Source organism: Diplotaxodon limnothrissa, linkage group LG3 (genome assembly GCF_057381915.1).
Source record: "Diplotaxodon limnothrissa isolate DT_005_m linkage group LG3, D_limnothrissa_male_GT1.1, whole genome shotgun sequence".
In the NCBI taxonomy this organism is placed as follows: Eukaryota; Metazoa; Chordata; class Actinopteri; order Cichliformes; family Cichlidae; genus Diplotaxodon; species Diplotaxodon limnothrissa.
The window spans coordinates 59,576,887-59,597,699 of NC_140598.1; the positions used below are offsets into that span (position 1 = coordinate 59,576,887).

General features: G+C 40.4%; 1 protein-coding gene across 1 annotated transcript; it reads right to left on the bottom strand.

The window, feature by feature from the left end:
- LOC146636699 (uncharacterized) lies at nt 1-8,969 on the bottom strand. The gene is made up of 11 exons (XM_085351000.1): nt 8,917-8,969; nt 6,545-7,995; nt 4,980-5,227; nt 3,768-3,976; nt 3,377-3,537; nt 3,064-3,167; nt 2,887-2,947; nt 1,779-1,867; nt 1,057-1,182; nt 670-770; nt 1-529 (listed from the first exon to the last, which is right to left on the bottom strand). Exons 1-11 carry the CDS (start codon nt 8,967-8,969, stop codon nt 1-3), a joined length of 3,132 nt encoding a protein of 1,043 aa, XP_085207126.1.
- Between the last annotated feature and the right edge of the window lie 11,844 nt (nt 8,970-20,813).

Genomic DNA, 20,813 nt, shown 5'->3' on the forward strand with positions numbered 1-20,813 from the left:
CTACTGCCAGTTAGTTGTCTGTTTCCCCCCCACTGTCTCAGCTCCAACATCCTCCTTACCCCCTGTGTTGCAGTAGAAGGCACTTTGGTCTGGAGGATGTCCGAAGGAGCCCCATGACTGATGGAAGGGTAAGACAGTGGTGGGCTCGCTTTGATTTGAGTCTCTGCCATCAATACTGGCGATCCCATGAGAGTCTGGAGGAGCAATGCTGCTATAAGATACAACCGTGCTGGGATCTAGGACGTTAGCGTTGCTGGGAACGCCGGGGTTGTTATTGGTCACAGAATTGTGGACGCTGTCTACAATACTGTTGCTGCTCGTTCCGGCAAAATCAGAGGAGGTAAATGCTGGAGCCGGAGCTTGGGCTGGGAGCAGATTACTAGCTGGGGTGGGCATGAGGTTGGTGGGACGACTGAGGGCCAGACGCTGGGTGAGGAGCTGGTGCTGCAGCCGCCTGTCGGTCCAGTCCTCCTGAGGCTGGCGATGGATCTTCATGTGAGCGTTACGGGACTTGATTTTGTAGAACATTCTGGAGCAAACAAGGAGGGGAGGGAACGACGGAATTTAAAAGAATGCTTGACAATGAAAACCATCTGTTTGTTTGCCCTGATGCCAAACACAGAAAAAAGTTTGTTGCAAGCTTCCTTTCTTATGACTGGTGCTACTTACTTGCCACACAACTTGCAGGGAAAGAAGCTAGCCAATGGGGTCACAGGAACAGCCCCCTCCAGAGCAAACTGTTTGTCCACTGGCTGACACATGGGCGTCACCTAAAGTAACAGGAGCACTTAAGAGTTAGCGTTCTCTGATTTGTGAGCTCCATTTATGTGACGCATTTAATGTTAGACGACACGAATAGTCCAAATACCCTGTATCCTATTAGCTTCTAATCTATAATATCATGAGAACAGACAAACCACCACAGGAACTAACAACAGGGAGAAAGAAAGCTGGACACGGGGCATTCAAATGCAAAAGAAATAAACAGAACATGTTGACAAAAGGGGGAAAAAATGCAATTTTAAGTTCCTCGTGGCTTCTTTTAATATTTCTTACACTTTTCTGCTGATCCAGCTCTACATCTCGTCGCTCGTCCTCCTCCTTTTGTTTCTTCTGCTTGTCCTGCAGCTTTTTGCTCAGGTAGTAAAACTCGACACATTGACACACTGTCTTAGTCCTCACCTGAAACACACACACACACATACCAATCTCGATTTATTGCCACATAACATATGTCTTACACCGTGACACAGGAATATAAAATCAGTCTATGCTTCTGCTGTAAATATGGCTAAAAAGGCCCTATGAACTGACATGTGTCAGGAAGCAAAAAATCACCTGACACATTCAGATATTTCTTCCAGACTTTTCGTGTGCAAACTGCTGCTCTTGTGAATCGAGTTGCAACATGTACTTGGCTCGCTGATGGCTCGGGCGGTGAAGCCACTGCCTTTTGTGTATGAACAGCAAGGTTAGTAATTTGATCCTTGAAGTGCCAAAAGGCCCTTTGGGGAAGACGATGCAGTCCAGTAATATGCGTGGTGAGACACCAAAAACTGAACAGGTTTAGGCAAGAAGAAGAAGAAAATTGCATCTGAGGAACATACTGTTTCACCCTGAAGTAACCAGCAGAATACTTGTGGTGCTGATGTTCTGTTTTTCATTCTATGCGCTGATTTGACCCACAAATAATTATTTTTATCTCAGTAAACTGCTGGCTGATTATGGTGCCGTGTGTCATCGTGTTGCACAAACAACAACCATTTGTTGTGTTTTACCATTTTCTGTATGAGTGAAAAGTCTTTTCCATAAGTCCCGAGAGCGTCACTGAAGAGAGTCTTTTCAGTATCTGTCCAAAGATCACAGCCTACGCACAACAAGAGAGTGGGAAGGGACAAAAGGTGCATGAGAAATCAAAGGAAACACTACAGGGTCACAGTAACATATTAAGCAATGCTACCACATGTAGTAACTTGACAGTGAAAGACAAATAGATGAACAATAAATCTGCAGTCTGTCTCTGTGAACAGTACTGCCTGCATTTACAGGAACACATGGGTACTACCATGCAAAACAATGTCCATTCTGTACTTTACATGGTTCTTAGTGGATTTAAAAGCACCAGGCAAGGGGGAGGGGCTGTGGTATGTGATTGAGGTAGAGAGAAGTCTAAGCTGCTACAATGCCTTCATTGTACGCACAGTGAGAATTGTTCCGCCTTTGCTGTCTCACATTGCTTAGTGTTTCAGAGAAACACAAGAGGTAAATGCCTACGATCACAACATGTTTTAGCTAGTTTTGCTTCACCGCTTTTTGCTGTTACCTTGTTATTTAGATAGTTAGTTAGAAAAACTGTATCCCATCTGAACACAGACCCATGTCCAGATCATGTGACTTCTTTTAATCTTCTGATATAGATGGCTATAGACACATTAACCCCTCCAATCAAACCCCTACAAGTAATACCACTATTGGACTTTGCTGTTGCAAAGACAATTTTTGTTTTCCTCAGAGGCAAGCATTCACCAACAAGAACATTTTTATATGCATAACAGCAAAACAATAATATTTTTAATAATAATAGTAATGATCATCGTCATCATCGTCAAGTAAAAAGTTGGGTTGGAGTAGTGGTGGACAGAATAAAAAGTCATGCAACATGACTTTATGGAGATCCAATTAAAATGTCCATAGTTTTATGCCAGCATGATACTAACATATCATTTTCATAAAACCAAAAACTATTGTTTTTAATGTTACAAGTAGGTATGCTTAGTCCATGTAAATGGTATTTTTTTCTGAGAAACGACTGTTTTCTGGGTAACTAGACACTGTCAATCCAAAGAGTCATGTAAGCAGGTGAGTTAAACTGAGGTCAAAGGTTACCAGAGTAATGGTAGTCTCCTGCTGGTGACGGCTGTGAGAACAACAGCATCTCCAGTGTTGCCTGCATAGGAGGGAGTGGCGGAAGATGGAGAGAACAAAAAATGAGGGATGCAACATTGCCAAGAAAGAAAGAAAGAAAAAAGAAAAGGATAAAGAAAAGGAAGAAAGACTTCCTACCATTGTGTCTCCCTGGCAAGAGTGCAGACAGTGCAGAGCCAGCTCGGAGTTACTGCCTCCCCCTGGTAGGCAGCTGGAACTGCACATGGACAGCAGCTTCTCCACTGAGCACAGATAAACCCAGTAAATTTTAATCAGTTCAGTACCAGTTCATTTTAGAGACACTTTATTATTTTGCTCACTTATATCAACTTGTTTTGAGTTCAGCCCTGACATTTTAGCTTCCCTAAAATGTTGAAAGTCCTTGAATTCCACAAAATTTTAAAGTGCAGTCACTGTCCTGAGCTGGACTGTATTTTTGTGTGCTGCTTACCTTGACCTGGTAAGTCACCAGTTTCTTCTTTCTTGTCCAATGGTTTCCAGAGTAACTGTTCCGTAAGGGACTCTTCGTCTGGTGACCGCAGCCCTGACTGTTTGCCATCGGCTAAGCATGGAGGAAGATTAGCCTGGAAATCTGGACCCACATTGACAAATCTGGAAGCAGGGGAACAAAAAGAGAAACAAACGGAGCGCAAATATGAAAACAGACATAAAAGACAACCATATAAACTTTAAGGTACCTAAATATATATCCGTTGATGTGTTAATGCTTTCTCATTAACAAAACATCTGTAGCTCTGATTCTCTATAACTATTATCCTAGCCAGCAGTACAGTAACAACTGTTGTGTTGCTGCCACTAGTCTTCTGATATTTAGCACTTACCGAAACACGCTGCACTCCTCTTCGCCCTCTTCTTCACACACTGTTCCTTCCTCTCTGTGATGGAGACCTGAAATGGAGGAGAAGAGCCCAGTTCCTCTGCGGGCAGGATTGAGGAGCGGATAAGGAGTGTAACAAATCCTCTTCAGTCCTCTGCAGGAGCGAAGCAGGCTGGGGAAAGGCTTTCCAGTGTAGACTGGCTTGTCTTGTTGCTTTGAGAACAAAAGGAAAAAAATGAGACTGATATCCTTGATGATATAAGGCACGATAATCTAACATTTTGGGGCGAGACTTTAGAAACATCTGCACAGTGGTCTAAGTGTAAGAGCTGACGGGATCAGAGATACTTCTGTGCTACAAATACAGAGAAAAGGCCAACATCAAATTTATAACATGCATGCTGAATGATCACGTGTGTTCTCATGTACGCCGAGACAAATATGAAGGGTGCCCGAGCAACAGCCTACTCTAACTTAAAGCGAACAACAGGCCTATCACCATTTCCATGTCTGTCTCGTTTACAGAGTTTATCTACTCAACATGTCTAAAAATAAAAAGCTGTGGTTTTAGAAGCAGTAATGCAGTTGGAGCTAACGTAATTTCTTGACAAAGAAGCATTTAGGCATCCGCCCACTTTGACTGCGACGCCTCTCCAGCTGTAGCGAGTCTCGCCTGCCTCCTCGCTAACTGATCTCCTGAGTTTGGGCCATGGAAGAGTAACGGTGAGAAAATGTGTCAATTAAAACACAGCAGCATGCCACGGCTTATATTTTTATTACATGTGTTTTCTTTTAGTTTCACATCTTCATTGAGACATGAAGTTTGCGTCTGTACTACTTCTGTAGTGGATAGGTAGTTTTGTGCCTCAATACTCTAACATAGAGAACAATATCAAGGCTCAAAATTGATCTTGTAAAATTTTGCATGCAAAGATGTTCTCAAGTATGATTTAGCAACATATATAAAATTATATATTCTAATGTAGGTTATCCATCATCTGAGGTTTTATCTTTTATGCAATCCTACAACCTGAGAACCTGATTAGTCTTAATGCAGACCAAAGCTGGACCTCACAGTCCTGGATATGTGAAGACAAAGCTGATATTGCTTTTGTTGTCTGAAACCCAGCAAACTGAACGAAACAATTTCCCTGAGTATCAATGCATAAGTTTAAAACGTCTCTAATTATTTCACGTACTGGTAAGTGTGCTATACCTGCAGATTTGACTGGTTTAGACTGGCGGGTCCATTCCTTACTTTCTGGGTGAGAACATGAGGAGACGTCTTTTCTGATGTCTCGTGATGTTCCCCAGACGGATGATGGGGATGAGAGGGAAGATGGAAAGGGGAATTGGGGGATGGACCACTGGAGGAGCATAGGGCTCTGGATTGGTGAAGGGATAAACGATGGGAAGAGGGCGTAAGCAGGGTTGATTCAGGAGACTGAAGAATGTCGCGTGCGGCTAGAAAAACATAATCGGGAGGAAGAAATTAGTAAAGGGAGTGCAGTGGGTGTGCACGCAAATAATGAGGCTGCCAGGGCTTTATTATTTACTGATTTGTCTGACTGTCTAATTCCAAGGCAAGCAGACACACAAACAAAATCATCAAAAAGTCATTATATCTGTGCACCAACAAAAGCGAGAAAAAAGTGAGAAAGTCACACTAAAGTCTCTCTGTTACGCAGAAAAACAACGATCGAGTTTCAAGAAAAACCCGCATTTTCGCTCTGCTCATTTTTGACGAGCATGTTTTCAAATGTATGTATGAAATGCATCTATTACGAATGGTTCTGGTTGTGAAAATGTGAAAAGTGAAACCCTGATTTGCATAAGGGAAATGGGAAACTTAACACGCACACCTACAAAAACCCACATGTCCCGTAAATTTACATGTGGGCATTAACCTGTGGTTTTTGATAAGTGGGGAAAATAAAGGTAATTAAAGGGGACACAACATGGGAAGAAGGTAAAAAAAACAAAATCGCTGTTTACTTAGACTCAGGCAATTTTTCTTTGTGTTTCTAAAAATACACCACCTTCCACAACACAAGTCTGAACATAATATGAAGCCAGATTAAAAGTTGGTCTTTGTTTGTTCATTTCATTGTCATATTAGACTCAAACGTATTGACTAAGGGGATTTTGTTTATCATTTATCAATTAGTAAATCAGTACTACAGTAATACTGTCAGCAGCCTGCCAGTTCTTGGGAAAAGGATGCTTTATAAAACAGGCTGTGAATGTGTACAGCTTATTTTAAATAGAAACCTTACAGACTTGAATACAAGTGGAAAATTAATTTAAAGTAAATTCTCCTAAAAATTCAGTCAGTTCTACTGAAAAATGTAATTTAAAAAAGCTTCTTTTAAATATATGTGCTGTAAAATTTCATATTAGTGTAAAACTAGTATTTAAAGTCAAAGCTAATAGTAGTTTTTTTCCTAAAACTGTATGTTTATATATGCAAATTAGACACTATCTTATTTAATATGCATTAATTTGCATAAATATCCAAAAGTACAAATGTTAAAAAATTATGTGTATTTGATATTTTATTTTAGTCTGAAAGTTAAAGAAGTGAAATAAAACAAAATCTTAAAAATTGACCTCTACAGGGGAAAAAACCTGATTCTTTTTTCTCAAACAGTCAAATAAACTATAATAAAAATCCCCCTCTTACCCTGCGGGTGGTCTTTATCCTTCAAGCTTGAAATATATTCTTCTGGATTCTTACTTCATTATTTCATTAAAAAAAAAAAAAAAAAAGCTATACGATACCTGTCATGTTGCCATAGTCGTCACCATGGGAGGCTCTTACGTTGCATTCAATGTTGCCGGGGTCACCAGATGACTGTGGAAAGCTGTGCGACAGCAGTGGAAGCTTCCATATCATCCCAGAAGAGTGGACAGAAGGTGCGGATGAGATGCGGGAGGCAAAAAACTGGAGCATACTAAGTGATTCTCCCTGAGAGACTGAATGTCCGGTGCCCCCGTATCCACTGGGCGAGTCCATTTTGGAGGGCGAGTGGGGTGGAGGAGGTAAAGGTGTGGGAGGAGGGCTAAGAACAGAAGGCATGAAGTGAGAGGATGTGGGAGGAGAGGGGAAAGATGGAAGAGAGGAGGGGTGAGCAGGGGAAGAAGAAGAAGAGGAAGAGGGAGGCAGATAGGAGTCTGAGTCAAAAGCACAGCTTTGCCTTGACTTGACCAGTCCTGGGGTTTCACCTCTCCCTACTCCAAATTCCCAGATTTGTCCAGAGGGATCTCCACCGGGTATCACAGGAAATCTTCTCTTTCGCTGGGAGAGAAAGGCCTCAGAGAAGGAATCCAGTTTCTGAGTGTATGTCCTGCTGTTCATGCCGATAAGCGATCTCTGCGGGAGGGCCCCTGAGGCCAGCGCGTGGTTGACCGCTGATGCTCTCCACCTCGCCTCTCCCTGACTTGAGGGAGAGACATTAAGCCAATGTCCCTCAGCCTCTGCTGGCTGAAACTGAACCTCACCTGAGCCACAACTGGGCCCATAATTGTCGTCTCTCCCTAAATAATTATCACTTGTTCTTGCGTCCATCATACAATAATCTACGCTGCTGTCATTAAAGCTGACTGTACCAGTTCTGTTGCAAGACGGAGTTTGTTTAGGAAAGTGGCTAACGTTACCCTCCCTGTTGTAAACCACAGTGTCACTTTTAGGCTCACTCTTTACGTGAGCATAATTATTATAGGGTGCTCTGACTCTACGCCTCGCTCCTTCCTCACTCGGACAGTTTATCGTGTAAAAAACATCATTTGTGTTACTGTAACAATCACCTTTCCCATCTGTGGTGCTTTCACAACTATCCTTATCCTCCCAAGCTTCCTTTTTGCCATACCAAGAGTCGTCAAAATGGCTGCCTAAGGCACCGTCTCCATCAAGGTGGCCAAAACTAGCATCTCCATCCAAACTGCTGGCACTCGTGCTTAGGAACACTCTGTCCCCCCCAGTACTCGTCTTCCTCGTCACAGAGGAGGCGTTTGATGTCAGGAACGAAGCAGTGGATTCTTCCCCTCTACACTCGTACTGCTCCAGAGGATCCTGGCCAGGCTGAGATGACAGATATCCCGCTTCAGAGCCTTGGCAGTTGGCAAAGGTGAGAGAAAACGATGGACGGTGGCGGTGGTGGTTGAGGTTGGAGAAAGACTGGGTGGACGATGAACGATCCTCCATAATGGGCCTCTGGATTTTGCTAGAGTGCCTGAAGGTAACAAAAACAGAGTTTAAGTATGAAAACATAAATTTGATAAACAAGTATCCAATTAGCCGTCTGTGCAAAGTAGATGACTTGTGTGGTGATAACTAACCTATAGGAAAGATCAGTTGTGCCATGTATTGTTATGCTTTCTATCTTTGCCGACATCAAAATCTGAGCTAGCTAAAAGCCACATGTGTTCTTGTTACAATCAAAACAACCAAGCAAGCAGCACTAACATAGCAGGGTCATTCAAACAGGCCTACAGACTCACACATGCATCAACTTAGTAACCACAGCATCAAGCTAGCAACATGTTATTTAACTTTATTTTTAAATGGCCTGATGATTTCTTACTCTACTGTTTCTAAAACAAAGCATCGTGAATCAGCCAACAGTAGTCTCACGCCGTGACACAAACTGCTGCAGTTCTTAACTATTAGAGACGTCTTTTAAATGTCCATTTTCATTTTTCTAATCATTCACATTCCTGTTGAGCATTTACACTAACACAGTTTTGCACCTTATTTAATCAGATCATCAATGAGATAGTAAATGTCCGCAACATAGTCTAAAGAAAAATGCACGAACGCTGCACGAAAACCAGAGAAGTGACTGAAGAGAAAGTCATTTTCCTACCAGTCGGTGCTCTGTAGAAAAGAAAAATTAATACGCTCCTTCAGTTTCATGACAGTCACTTTTCTTTCTGATACTGTGATTGACATTATACTGTTCAAGTACAGATATTTACATTGGATTAAATCTTTAAGTCTTCATTGGTTTTTCTTCTTTCTTTCTTGAAACCACACTCTGCTCTAAATAGGACACTGAGTGAGTCAGACAGAGAAAGAACCAAGTAAGATGAGATGAAGCGACAAATACACTGTATACGTATTGAGGTTTTTTTTCTTTTCTTTTTTTTTTTACCAGTCTTTGGCGCTTAATTTCCTTTTCACAGAAGTTTGTCTTCTGTTGTTCATTTTTTCGGATTCTTATTGTTCTTCTTACTGCTGTCATCATTCGTTCTGCCTCTCCACCGTCTCGACTGCTCGTCTAATTATTTCCCCTTTCAGATTTTCGACCTCTCACACAGTCCTTCCTACTACCTCTCTCTCTCCCCTTACTGTGCATCCTTTGACAGTACACACATACATTAACGCATGCACGCACACACTGTCTGTCACACTTGAAGCAAAATGGACAGCTCTTATAGTCTGTCTTTTTCACAGCGATACACTCATTTACCGACTTACTTACTCACTGAAAACAGATGTACACACACGCACTCGCGCACACACTCTGCCTTTCACACTCACACACACTTGCAGGTGTCAAAGAGGACCAGCGGGGTAGTGATGTTGCCTCGCTGCCTTTTCGTCGTCGTGGTAACCACATCCTGAGGAAACAAACGCTGACGGATCTCCCTCCTTTCAGCTATCTTTATCTCTCTGCCCCCCTCCTCCATCTCTCTGTGTCTCTTTCCGCCTCTTCGCCTGGCCTTATCTCTTTTGTTTCTCTTTTCTCACTGAGCGCCCAACTTTGTTGTCTCTCATGCCGTCTTTCTTCTTTCGCCACCTTTTTTTTAATCTCTGCCTCTTCTTTTCTTTCTATCCCTTCATTTGTTGTCAGCTTTTTAGTTTATGCTGGGGGTTTTTTGAGGGGGGAGGTGTGTTCAAAAGCAGTTCATCACAGACTCTGGAGTAATAACAGTTTTTAATGTTATATACATATAGCTATATGTTTGCTACATGGGCTCTATTTCTACGGCTCAGTAACCAACTCTGACCATGTAACAAGTGCTAAAAGTACTTGTGTTTCTTTCCGGTACACATGGTGTGGTTCAGTATATATGGATGTACATGCATTGTCTAGCTACAGTACACTTCATGTGTGTGTGTGCGTGTGATATAGAAGGAGTGCGTGTGCAGAGGCGGTAGCATACATGTTTACCAGATCAAGATTCTCCGGCTGAGTCAGCTGACAGGAAGTGAGAAAGAATGAAACAGGAAGGAAGACGGCGACAAACGATGAGGTTCAGGGAACCCTCTAAACACTGCAGCCCCACCCACTTACCCACCCACTCACCAGCCACACACACACACACACACACATACATAGTATGCACCTTTAACTGCTAATCTGTCATTTTCTGCCTTTGTTATGTCATGTAGTCACCTTAAAACACCAACTCACGACCTCAGACACAACCACCGGCAGGTCCACAATTCTGTGAGCTGCAACGTTTGCCACAAAGACGCACACACACACGGTCATATTAACACACACGAGACCATGAGGGACTCGAGTCCCTAAATATATTACAGTGAAATTAAAATGAGCCTTCTGCATCACCGCCAAGGATCTAAATATACTATGTGGTTAACTGACTGGCAGTGCTAAGGTATAAAATACTTTGTGGTTGGTATAAAAAACATAAGGGTTGGAAGTATGAGCAGTTAAAAACAACAAGACAAAAAAGTAGTGAACTAATATATATTTACACATGTAGTATAAGTATATAAGATCTGTACAGTGTATACAGTCAGCAGTCACATGTATATACAATTATATACAGCTCATAAAACTGGAACCAGCTGTACACATATAACCTGTGCCAATGTGCTCTCTTACTTTAAATATCTGTGTAAACATTAAACTCATGCATATTTTTCAGGTGCATGAGTTTCTTTCTACATATTAAATGAACAAAAACGAAGTTGAACAAACTGAGCATTATCAAAGTATCCTAGACAGTTAAATTGGGATGCCTGTTTGATTAATAGCCACACTAGCCGGGACATTTACTGTCCAACTGCTCACATTTGGAAATATTTCAAGTCCAGTCCTTAGAGAGGTGGGTGACTTTGTAATAAATGAAGAATTGTTATAAGTATTGAATGATCCAATAATCCAGCAACAATCAAAATCAGTATCTGAGTGTGTAGGTGGTCATGTTAATGCTGAGGTCACTTGTACACTGCGATTACACACTGGAAACCTCAGTATTAACATGCATAATAGATAATGCAGTAACTACTCAACTGTCTGACAGATCAACCTCAACATTAGCATATATGTTAAATGCCCATATTTTATTTCTATAAATTACAAGGTGTTCTTTCAAGGCTTCGTGGTGGCCAGAGTGAAACATTTCATCAGATTTTAAACACTCGCTTTTAAATACGACACACGCTGTCTGTTCTCTAACAGTGCTGAGAGATTGCTGTCCCTATTTGTTTTTATCTTTTATCTTTTTCAATGTTTGTCTTTGACGCCTTTCAAATACCAAAAGACCAAATGCAGTACAGTGAACTGGTAACTGGCACGGAGAGTCTTCTCCTCCAGAGTTTACTTGTAAAGATGAACTTGAATCACCACAGTGGGTTTCTCAGGCTCTTTATCTCTAACCTAACATTACTACTTTGATGATCATGCCAACATAAAATTATAGTTGTATGGAATCATGTATTTCAATATTAAAAAGGGCAGTAAACTAAAAGCTTTATTATTACTGTTATTATTACAATTTAAAATTGTTCTTCACCTCACTAACGTATTACGTTCAGGGCTTAAAAACCTCAACTGCTCTAAAGACCCTTTAATTACAGAGATTTCTTATGTTGTGTCTGAATCTGATGCAAACGAGTGTTTGCATAAATAAATTCACCTTGAGAAAACAGCCGGATTTTTAAAAAAAAGTGTGAATGAAAGAATGTGAAAGGATAAAAGGGGAGTGCGGAGGAGGATGTACGGGGGAGACGTTTCTCTAGTTTTCTCTTGAATTCACCCTGAAAACCTGCGGGAGCAGAGGAGGGGGAAAGAGTCGAGCACTTCTGGACTTTTTTTTTCTCGTGTTTTCTCTCCGAGTCGTATCTCTGTCTGTCTTCCGTCACTTATAAAAAAAAAAGAGCGATGACTAGCGGGAAGAGAGGAACGTAATGGATTAGAGAACTTGAAACAAACACGAAGCAGACAATTTCACAAAAAAAAATGCCGTTTGAACAGCGCCTCTCACTAACCTTGTCGATCTTCTGTGCTACTACGACAAAATCTAACATCGCCTAAAAAGTCATACAGTGTATATAATGAAACTGCTACCAAACTGCTCAGCATACAACTAGCAGGTGAGACAGATTGTTTTTCAAAACAGGAACGCGTTCCTTTATTAAAGTATATAATAAGATGCGCAGAGAGCGTCTCGGAATAACCAGAAGATATTTTCTGTACAGAAAGTGTAAGTCGAGAGCTTCCCTTTCATTAACAATTTAGAAACACACCGCATCGACAACAATGTCAAACCTACATTAGACTCTTATAACAAAAAGCTGAAGTGTTGACAGAAAGTTGTTATTTTTAAAGTATTAGTTGCACACTTAAGAACCAGCGCAGTGACGCTCTATCTTTGGGGTCCTAACCAGTGATTTATATGTGCAACTATGTTTATTCTCACAATACGAATGCAGAAACACCAGACGTCTACAGCTTTGGTTGAAATGTAAAGCGAGTGGAAGGAAAGTTCTAAAACCACTACACTGAAAACTGATGTATTTCATGCAAAAACCTCTAAGGCTGGAAATATGGCATATTTTCCTCTTCGTGTGTTAGTCATTCCCCAAACTAGGGGAAAAAAAGAAGCTTATTACTTAAAAACAAGATCACAGGGCAGAAGAGAAAATGTTCAGAGACCCCGCTGCGTGCAAATGTACTCGAGGTGCTACAGACCTCTTTCATGTAAAATTTGTGATTCTTCGTCTTCTTCACAAGTTAACGACTTAAAAGAAAGCGCAAAAGGTTTTAGCCTGGTATAAAAGTGACAAGTTATTTTCATTTAAAAACGTTTAAATGAAAATATTTTTTATTAATGGAGAGCTCTAATAAACTAACACTGCCTAAAACTGTTGAGAAATCTCCCATTAGATTGTTTCGGCCTTTCAGAAGCTGCAGAAGTCATGAAACCTGTTTGAATATGATGAAAGATTTTTCAAACCGTCGAGTTTTCTGCTGCATGATGTTTTATGTACATAGGTGCAGGCAGACGACAACGTTACGGTCATGCTCGCTGAAGGCCGAGCTGGTGAATAGATATTTAAATGTGGAGCTTTAATTTGATCCAAATAATATAATCATTTAAAGTCTTATCCCCACGCATGGATATTGGATAAAATCTCCAATAAGAAGCCATTTAGTAACACAAGCTGCAACTTCTGTTAACACCTTGGCTTTCTGGGCCAGTAATCAGTGGTATTTACTACTTTTGCCACACAAGTCCTCAGTATTCTCGAGTTGAACTACATCCAGCTTCAGCAAGGAGCTCAGCTGCATACCTGTAAAGTTTAGTAACTTCATTTTGCACTGCTGTGACACTATATCGTTGACAAAATATCAATATCAAGATGCACAGACACCTGCGAAAGTACTCACTTTGTGGTAGTTCCTGTTACAGACGATGTCTCCGGGACTACATGACACACACACACACACACGAGTCACCGGGTAAAAAAATGAGACCAGCTACACTATCATAGCTAGTAACAATCATGACTCAAACCTATTTAGCACACAGCTGCAAAGCTCTCCGTTTTAAATTACATCCATTTGCATGAAGGTCACAGGGGTCAACTGATGCTGTAGCAGAAGAATCGACGTAATGCAGAACATACAAGAATTTATCCCCTTAACTTCTAACTTAAGTAGTGAAAGCAAACAGTTTCACAGTCACAGACAGTGTTTCTTGACAGGCTTGGATTAACTGTGGATTGCATGTCTCATCATGGCCATCTTACATCATCAAATAACCTGCTTACCTACCATAGTCAATCAAAATAATAAAGTCTGAATACAGTTGTGCAAGGAAGCGACCTGTTTCACAAGCCTTGTTATTCCTGCTAAGTACATGGCATTTAAAATCAAATACTTAAAGTGAAATAAGGAATCTTTAGTTTTGTTCTTGGATATTCGAGTCTCACACCGCTGGTTTCACAAGCCTAACCGTGACAAGCTGTGTGGGAAATTTCATTAAAAGTCAAAGATCTTTGATCGATGAAGCCTCTACAGCTCCATCAAGATTTGGGCCAGAGAGATCGACGCGTCATCGGCCAATGGATGCTCCGTAGGTAAGTATTCAATTTCTAACCTCTCTTAATGTTGTCGCCCTTTAACGTGAACTTGTCAGCCGGTTTGTAAGCTTTCAGGTGCAGTGGAGACCGATTTGTTACAGCTATAGGTAGGCAGGCCAAAAAGCATAAATTCAAATGTGGACCAAATCAAAATTTGCAATAGGCCAGATCTAGACCGGAAGCCATAGTCTTCACATATGCACATTTAAAAAAATGGTTTTTTTTAATTTAATTTTTTTATTTTTATATGTACAGCTTTACAAATGTACTGTCAATTTTAAAAAGCTGGAATCTGTGGATAGTCGATTCTCGGGAAAATCTGGAAAACCAGTAACGCTGAAGTCGCACAACAACCGCTGAAAATGTGAAGGTCAAGTAGGGACGCTGTCCAAATTATTATTATTTTTTTCTTCTTTCTTCTCAAATGTACCCCCCAGCCGAACATTGCTGTTGACCGTGCGGACTGCAGGACACGGGACCACCCATCAACAGCTGTAAATTCACCAGAGCTATTCTCAAATCGGAGCCATTAGATACCGCACGGGTTTTGCAGCTGAATGTCCGATCGTTCAACGCAGGCGGAACATTTTGCAATTCTCTAGAAAAGTTTGTGTGTGAAAACGGCTTCAGTTTCCTAATCGCAGGTAATAGCGAGAGCTGAAACACTAAACCAAAAAGAAAGACAAAACTGACACTTTTACATCGGCTAACCGAACTCGTACATTACCAGTGACTCAACATTAATCTTACTGAACCCCCACAAACAAAATTGCAACTTTACCAAATCTGATGCGACTGAAATATATACCTCGGAGAAATGGGTGTAGGTTGCATTTTAATATCCAGTATAGCCCAGTTCCTATAAACTACCCTTCAGGATAGGGCGGAAAGCTGTCACAGAGCTCTGAAGATATCAAACTCATAATGGGCTTTGATTTGCAGTTCTAGAAATGCTTAATAAAATGTCCTTAATTTACCCGTGCTAAATCTACTATTATCATTAAGATAACCTAGTATAACTAAGCTTTCATTAAAGAAAGTGGTACTATGTAACAATATTAAAAGATTTTTTTTTAAACAATCACAATAAAACAAATTACACTGACATTATCATCAGTTTTCTATGTAATATATTACACTATAACCTAGTGGACAAAGAATTTTAAAACTTTTCTGTGACACAGTTAAGAGGAAACAAATTACAGCTCATAAGGATTTTTAAAAGGTGTTAAGAGTATCATGTCATCCACTACTTAAAAAGGTGCCCTTATGTACTAAAGGATATGAGTGCAACCACACAGTACCTCCGATGAGAAGAACTGTAGATGATTATCAGCTAGGCCACTGGAAACTGGTCACAAGCAGTGGTTAGGCAGTAACTGGTGCATTCATATTAGATAGCATCAACTATGAGAGAGTAAAAGCACCTTGTGCTTGCATCTACCTATGTTCTCTCTGCTGCTAATTGTATTGATGTGTTTCTTTGTTCTTAAATGATGAATTTATTTGTTTGTTATCCTCATTGTGCACCTCTTTAGCATTCCTAACACCTGTTTTACGCTACACAGTGACTTTGATGTCTGTATGAATACAATAACACCCAAGAAACAGCAGCAGAGCAAAAAACACAGCTCTAAATGAGAGAGAAATATTTGGGCGCCCAGAATCTTTCACGTCTTATTCTTTTGTTTTTTTACGAAATTAATGCAAAAAATTTAGAATTTTTCGCAACAAATTGTAAGAAAATACTCAAGGTGAAAACAAGTCTCTCCAAATGGGCCACATTCACATTATTTTCTAGTATAAAACAAAATAATGAATTGTAGTATTCGCCACCTTTATCGTAATTCCTGCAGCAGGTTTGCAGCTAAAGAAGAATGAATCTGGTAGCTGGACTGATACAAACGTATCGTGTTTTCACCCATATAAATTCACATATCACATTAATCTGTGCCTTTAAGCGCTTTTTAACTATGAGTACTCGCAATCGAAGTTTAGGGTTCTATATCTTGCAAATTTCAGGGTTTGAACTGGAGAAGTCAGCGATTGACCCACAAAGCTTCTGATCAGCAGATGACCCAGCCCACCCTGAGTCACAGCAATTTACAAATACGTTACTTTGAACAAAGTACCAATCAGGATATGGAAATGTGAAAATGGGTGATGATTATCAGACTCCGTAAAATCAACTGTTAGGGCGAAGTGCAAATCTTCCGGAGGCCAAGTTATCCTGCGAGGCAGACTGTAAGAGAGGCCACCGCAACAACTGAGAGGGAGATACAGGTTTCCATGGTTGAGAAGGGAGACACTGTACTTACAAAAACTGCCTTCCGGATGCTTCACCTGCCACAGCTTTATGGCAAAGTGAAAACCGCTGTCGAAAAAAACATCACATGGCAGGTAAGAACACGTGTGGGAAATAAAGTGAAAGAAAATTCAGTCACTGAACCAAATTTGGGCTTTTTGGTTGTTCGACTAAAATCTACGGCAGACGCACTAAAAACACGCAACACGCTCCTACCCGGAGTTGTGCAGCAGCAGCGTGGTGCTTCAGGAAGGTGACTCTGCAGCAAGTATTGGAAAGCGTTTGATACTTGAAGGGGAAATCGACAAAGCAAAAAAACCCTACGCTCCCTGATTTAAAAAGTCAGTGTCAAGAGTAAGTGGAGGGCAGAGGCCAAGACTGAGCATATCTAAAATGTGCTGCAAGATTGAATGTCAGTGTTCACTCACAGGCCCGACATGAGCTCTTTTTGCAAAGCCGACTGGGGTAAGAATGCATCGAAATGCTTAAAGTTGACAGAGTACGATAAGACTTTAAAGTCTGCGACTTTACTGCATTTAAACGCGGCGGCGGTGTATTCTTGCGCAATAATTTCGTTTTGTCTTTTACTTCACTCGGTAGCTTTGAATACCTACCGTGGCCTGAACTTATATGAACAAATGATAGAATTTTTCTGGAAATCGTCCTTGCCTTTTACACCTTATGTCTGTGGGTGAAAGTAGCATGTACTGCAGCTTCTTTGGCTTCCTCATTTCACCTCCTCTTCTAGAAAGAGTGTAAAAGGCCAGAGTAATGTTAATTAAGTCATTTAAAGATAATAACTTTACTTAATTGTGGTTTCTCAACTACGGGTTTTAAAGCCGAGCATTTAAAAAAGTTCTGTATATATGTTTTTTAATCATTGCCACAGGCGCTGAAGCCTTACTTCCTAACTTTAAAAAAAACAACACAAGAGGCAGTTGTTGCCCCCGTTCTGTCTGCAGATGTCAAAGAAGGTCACAAAAGCGGAGGAAGACAAAAATAGCAACAACAAGGAAAACTCTTCATCTAAAGTTTGGTCCACCTCATTTAAATCAACTGGGAGACGATTAACATCGCCGAAATATTCTTAAAACAGAAAAGTACAGAATCCAAAAGTTCCAACACCTCGATGTTAACGGCTTCAACAAATATCGTCGAAACATTAAAAGCTGACTAAGAGCCGTTTCACACCGTTACCCCACAATGCCACATTCAATAAATACTTCATAATACACGCAGCTGTTTGTCTGGCTAATACCTACACTACAACAACTTTATATGTAACTGGTCAGCGATAAGCAGAGGCCCAGATTTCATCTTAACAATGTTCACAATGAACAAAGTCAAGCTTGTGGTTTTAAGCCTCTCTCTATAAGAGCATGTTTGGTGTAAACACCAACATGTTGTGGCTAACAACACTGAAATGCTACAAGTAATGTTGAGACTTAGCAGTGTGCAGTTTGTCACTTGAAAAATATAAAAAGAAAAAAAATAAAAGAAGAAAAGAATTTTCTAGTTACTTTTTCAGCTGCTCAAAACATTTAATGCACGCAGAACCTACCAGTCAGACTTTCAGGAGATTAAGTGGAAGCATAAAAGTGATGCTTTTATTAAAACAGTCCAAGTAATGCGAAAGGAGGAGACGCGCCTGCATATTTAGGTCATTACTCAAAGTTTAAGAGCTGTACAAACATATTATGAATCACTTCTAATACTGACTTGCAGCTTTTATAATGTATAAAATGCATATTCCTGCGAATATATATCCTATTCTTCATGGATAAATGTTGTATGTTTGAATTTAGACTGAACTAGATTAGACATAATCTACAAATATCTAATCGTTTAAAAAAAAGAAAGAAAAAAAGTCCACCTTGAATTTAAATTTTGCTGAATTTAAATTAACTGGTAAATGATGATAGCTAAGACTGGACAGGACAGGTGTGTTTCATTTCTGTGTGAGTATGCTAACTGTGCTAATGCTGGGACCCAGGGTTTTACCGTTAAATCTTCTCTAAATGTATTCTGAAAAACAGTCCTGCCCCACAGTGCTTTGTTTAAAGAAACAAAAACACTGAAATTAGAACAAAAACCGTCTTTTTACCTGTTAAGTTGTCATCACGAGGAGAGCTGTCCCAGTGGCAGTGAAATGCATGTGTGTATGGTCTGCTGGTAGGTAGACATGTGTGTGAGAAAAGGGGTGGAGAGTGACACGGTGAGCGAGAGAAACGTAGTTTCACCAAAGATGATCGGCCTGTCGCTCTTTCAGTCTTTGATCAACCTTGTCATAACGCCACCGTGCGTGTATGTGTGTGTGTGTATGTGTGCATGCATTTCTGTGTGTGTGTGTATTACGAGCTGTGTCATAGTGATGCTGGAAAGAGAAGAAAAAACACCCCGGCGTGTGGCTTTAACCTCACACACACACACATACATATACATGCATACATATGCACACTTTCAGTTTGAGTGGGTGTTTTTTCTCCTCTCTCATCCCTCATTTTTTCTTATGGTCTTCTTTTGGTCTGTTTGTTTTTAAAGGGCCACACACCCAAACACACACACCCTAAAACACAAGCAGGACCCCAGAGAAACCCAAATGCACTGAATAATCAGCTTTTAAATACTGCAGTCTGGTAGAGAGTCCAGGTCCGATCTGTGTATGGTCAAAGTATTTGCCATTACAACAGAATATATGGTGTTTCTCTTGTTTTCTCAGACAAGGAAGTTAAAATCAATGTTGGTGTGGTGTTCAGTTTAAGCGAAAGGGAAAGTTAAATACATTAGAGGAAACATGCTTGTTTGTTCTCTTGCCATCAGTTAACTGAGAAGATCACAACAACTCTCATACATTTATGATGAATGGGCCGTCTGCAGCCAGCAGTGAGTGAGTACGGGAACACGGAGCAGCAGCTAGATCTTAGGGAACTAAATTCTACTTATTGGCGCCTCTAAAGCTAACAACGTCAATAAAAGTGCTTTAATAAATACACAAAATTGATTTGCAGGTGAACCTAGTAGTGCAATTATAGCCTGGCTAATAAACTTTACTTCTGTGAAACTGATTTGAAACAATTGAAGCCTGGAATCAGTAATGTTGCTCATAAATGGCAATTTAATTATGAACTTATTATGTAATTTTGCCTTATTACAAGCATTTTGAAAAAGGCGAATCATCTTTCTGTCATTAATAGGATAAAATATCAGCTAAAAAAAACTAATAAAGCTTGGATTGACATTCAAAACCCGCCTAAATATGTTCATATCGCCATAAGATAAATTAGACCGTGATGATGCAGCATTTTAATTAGCTAAGGTGCTGCAAGCTAGTTTGTTACCTCGGCAATAAGTCAAGCTAGCATTTTTTTTATTTATTTTTTCGGACCTATTTGTTGTTTGTATTAAAGTTCTCTGTCTCACAACAAAAAAGGGTGAACACACATTTCTTTAAGAAGTTTTTACCAATTCCAAGAGAAATGTATATTTAGATATTTTTTGACTTGAACGTACCTTGTTCGGGCTTCAAGGCCGCACAGTGGGGAACGGTGTTAGCAGGAGAGGTAGGGCTGGCATAAAATCTGACTCAGAGAAGAAAAAAGACAAGAAAGGGAAAGGATAAAAAACAGTGAATAGGAGAGAAACTCAGAGTATTTATTAATGGAAAAAAAATGTTCTGTGTGAGCTTTGTTAGCTTAACAGAGATTTTTAACTTTTGTTTTAAGCTTAAGTTAACTTGAAGTTATTTAGCTTCTGGCTTTAGCTTCTGGCTTTAGCTTCTGGCTTGCTGTAGAAATAGGTTTGGTATCAGTGTTTTTATCTGTTTATCTAAATAAAGACAATGCACAACACACTCACCGGCCACTTCGTTATGTACAATTCCTCCTTAAAAAATAAATCTTATCAGCCACTCACACCAAGTGCAGTTATGCCCGCAGACACGTTCAAGACACGTTCAAGCTGAGAAAAGTGATTTAATGACTTTAAACGTGATGTAGTTATTGGTGCAAGACAGGTTGATCTGAGTATTTCAGAAACTGCTGATGTACTGGGATTTTCCCACACAACCATCTCTAGGGTTTACAGAGGATGCGCTAAAAAAAAAAAGAGAAAATATCAATGAGCGGCAGTTCTCTGGGTGAGACTATCTGGTTGATGTCAGAGGTCAGAGGAGAATAGCCAAATTGCTTTGAGGTGACATGAAGGCAACAATCCTTACAGAAGGGCATCTCTGGTCAAGCAGCACATAAAGCTAACGGGCTACAGCAGCGGAAGACCACACCACGTGACACTCCTGTAACTGGATCCAGTAGAGCATCTTTTGGTGGAACGGGAGTTGAGTATCATGGATGTACAACAGACAAATCTCAGAGGGAATTTTGCAGCACCCTTTTTAATCTGTGACA

Bases quoted from the DNA above. Each gene is read 5' to 3' on its own strand.
- LOC146636699 (XM_085351000.1), bottom strand. From the start codon at position 8,969: ATGAACAACAGAAGACAAACTTCTGTGAAAAGGAAATTAAGCGCCAAA. The intron at 7,996-8,916 runs GTAAAAAAAAAA...TGTTACCTTCAG, and splicing joins AAATTAAGCGCCAAAGACTG to GCACTCTAGCAAAATCCAGA. The intron at 771-1,056 runs GTAAGAAATATT...CTGTTACTTTAG, and splicing joins AGCTGGATCAGCAGAAAAGT to GTGACGCCCATGTGTCAGCC.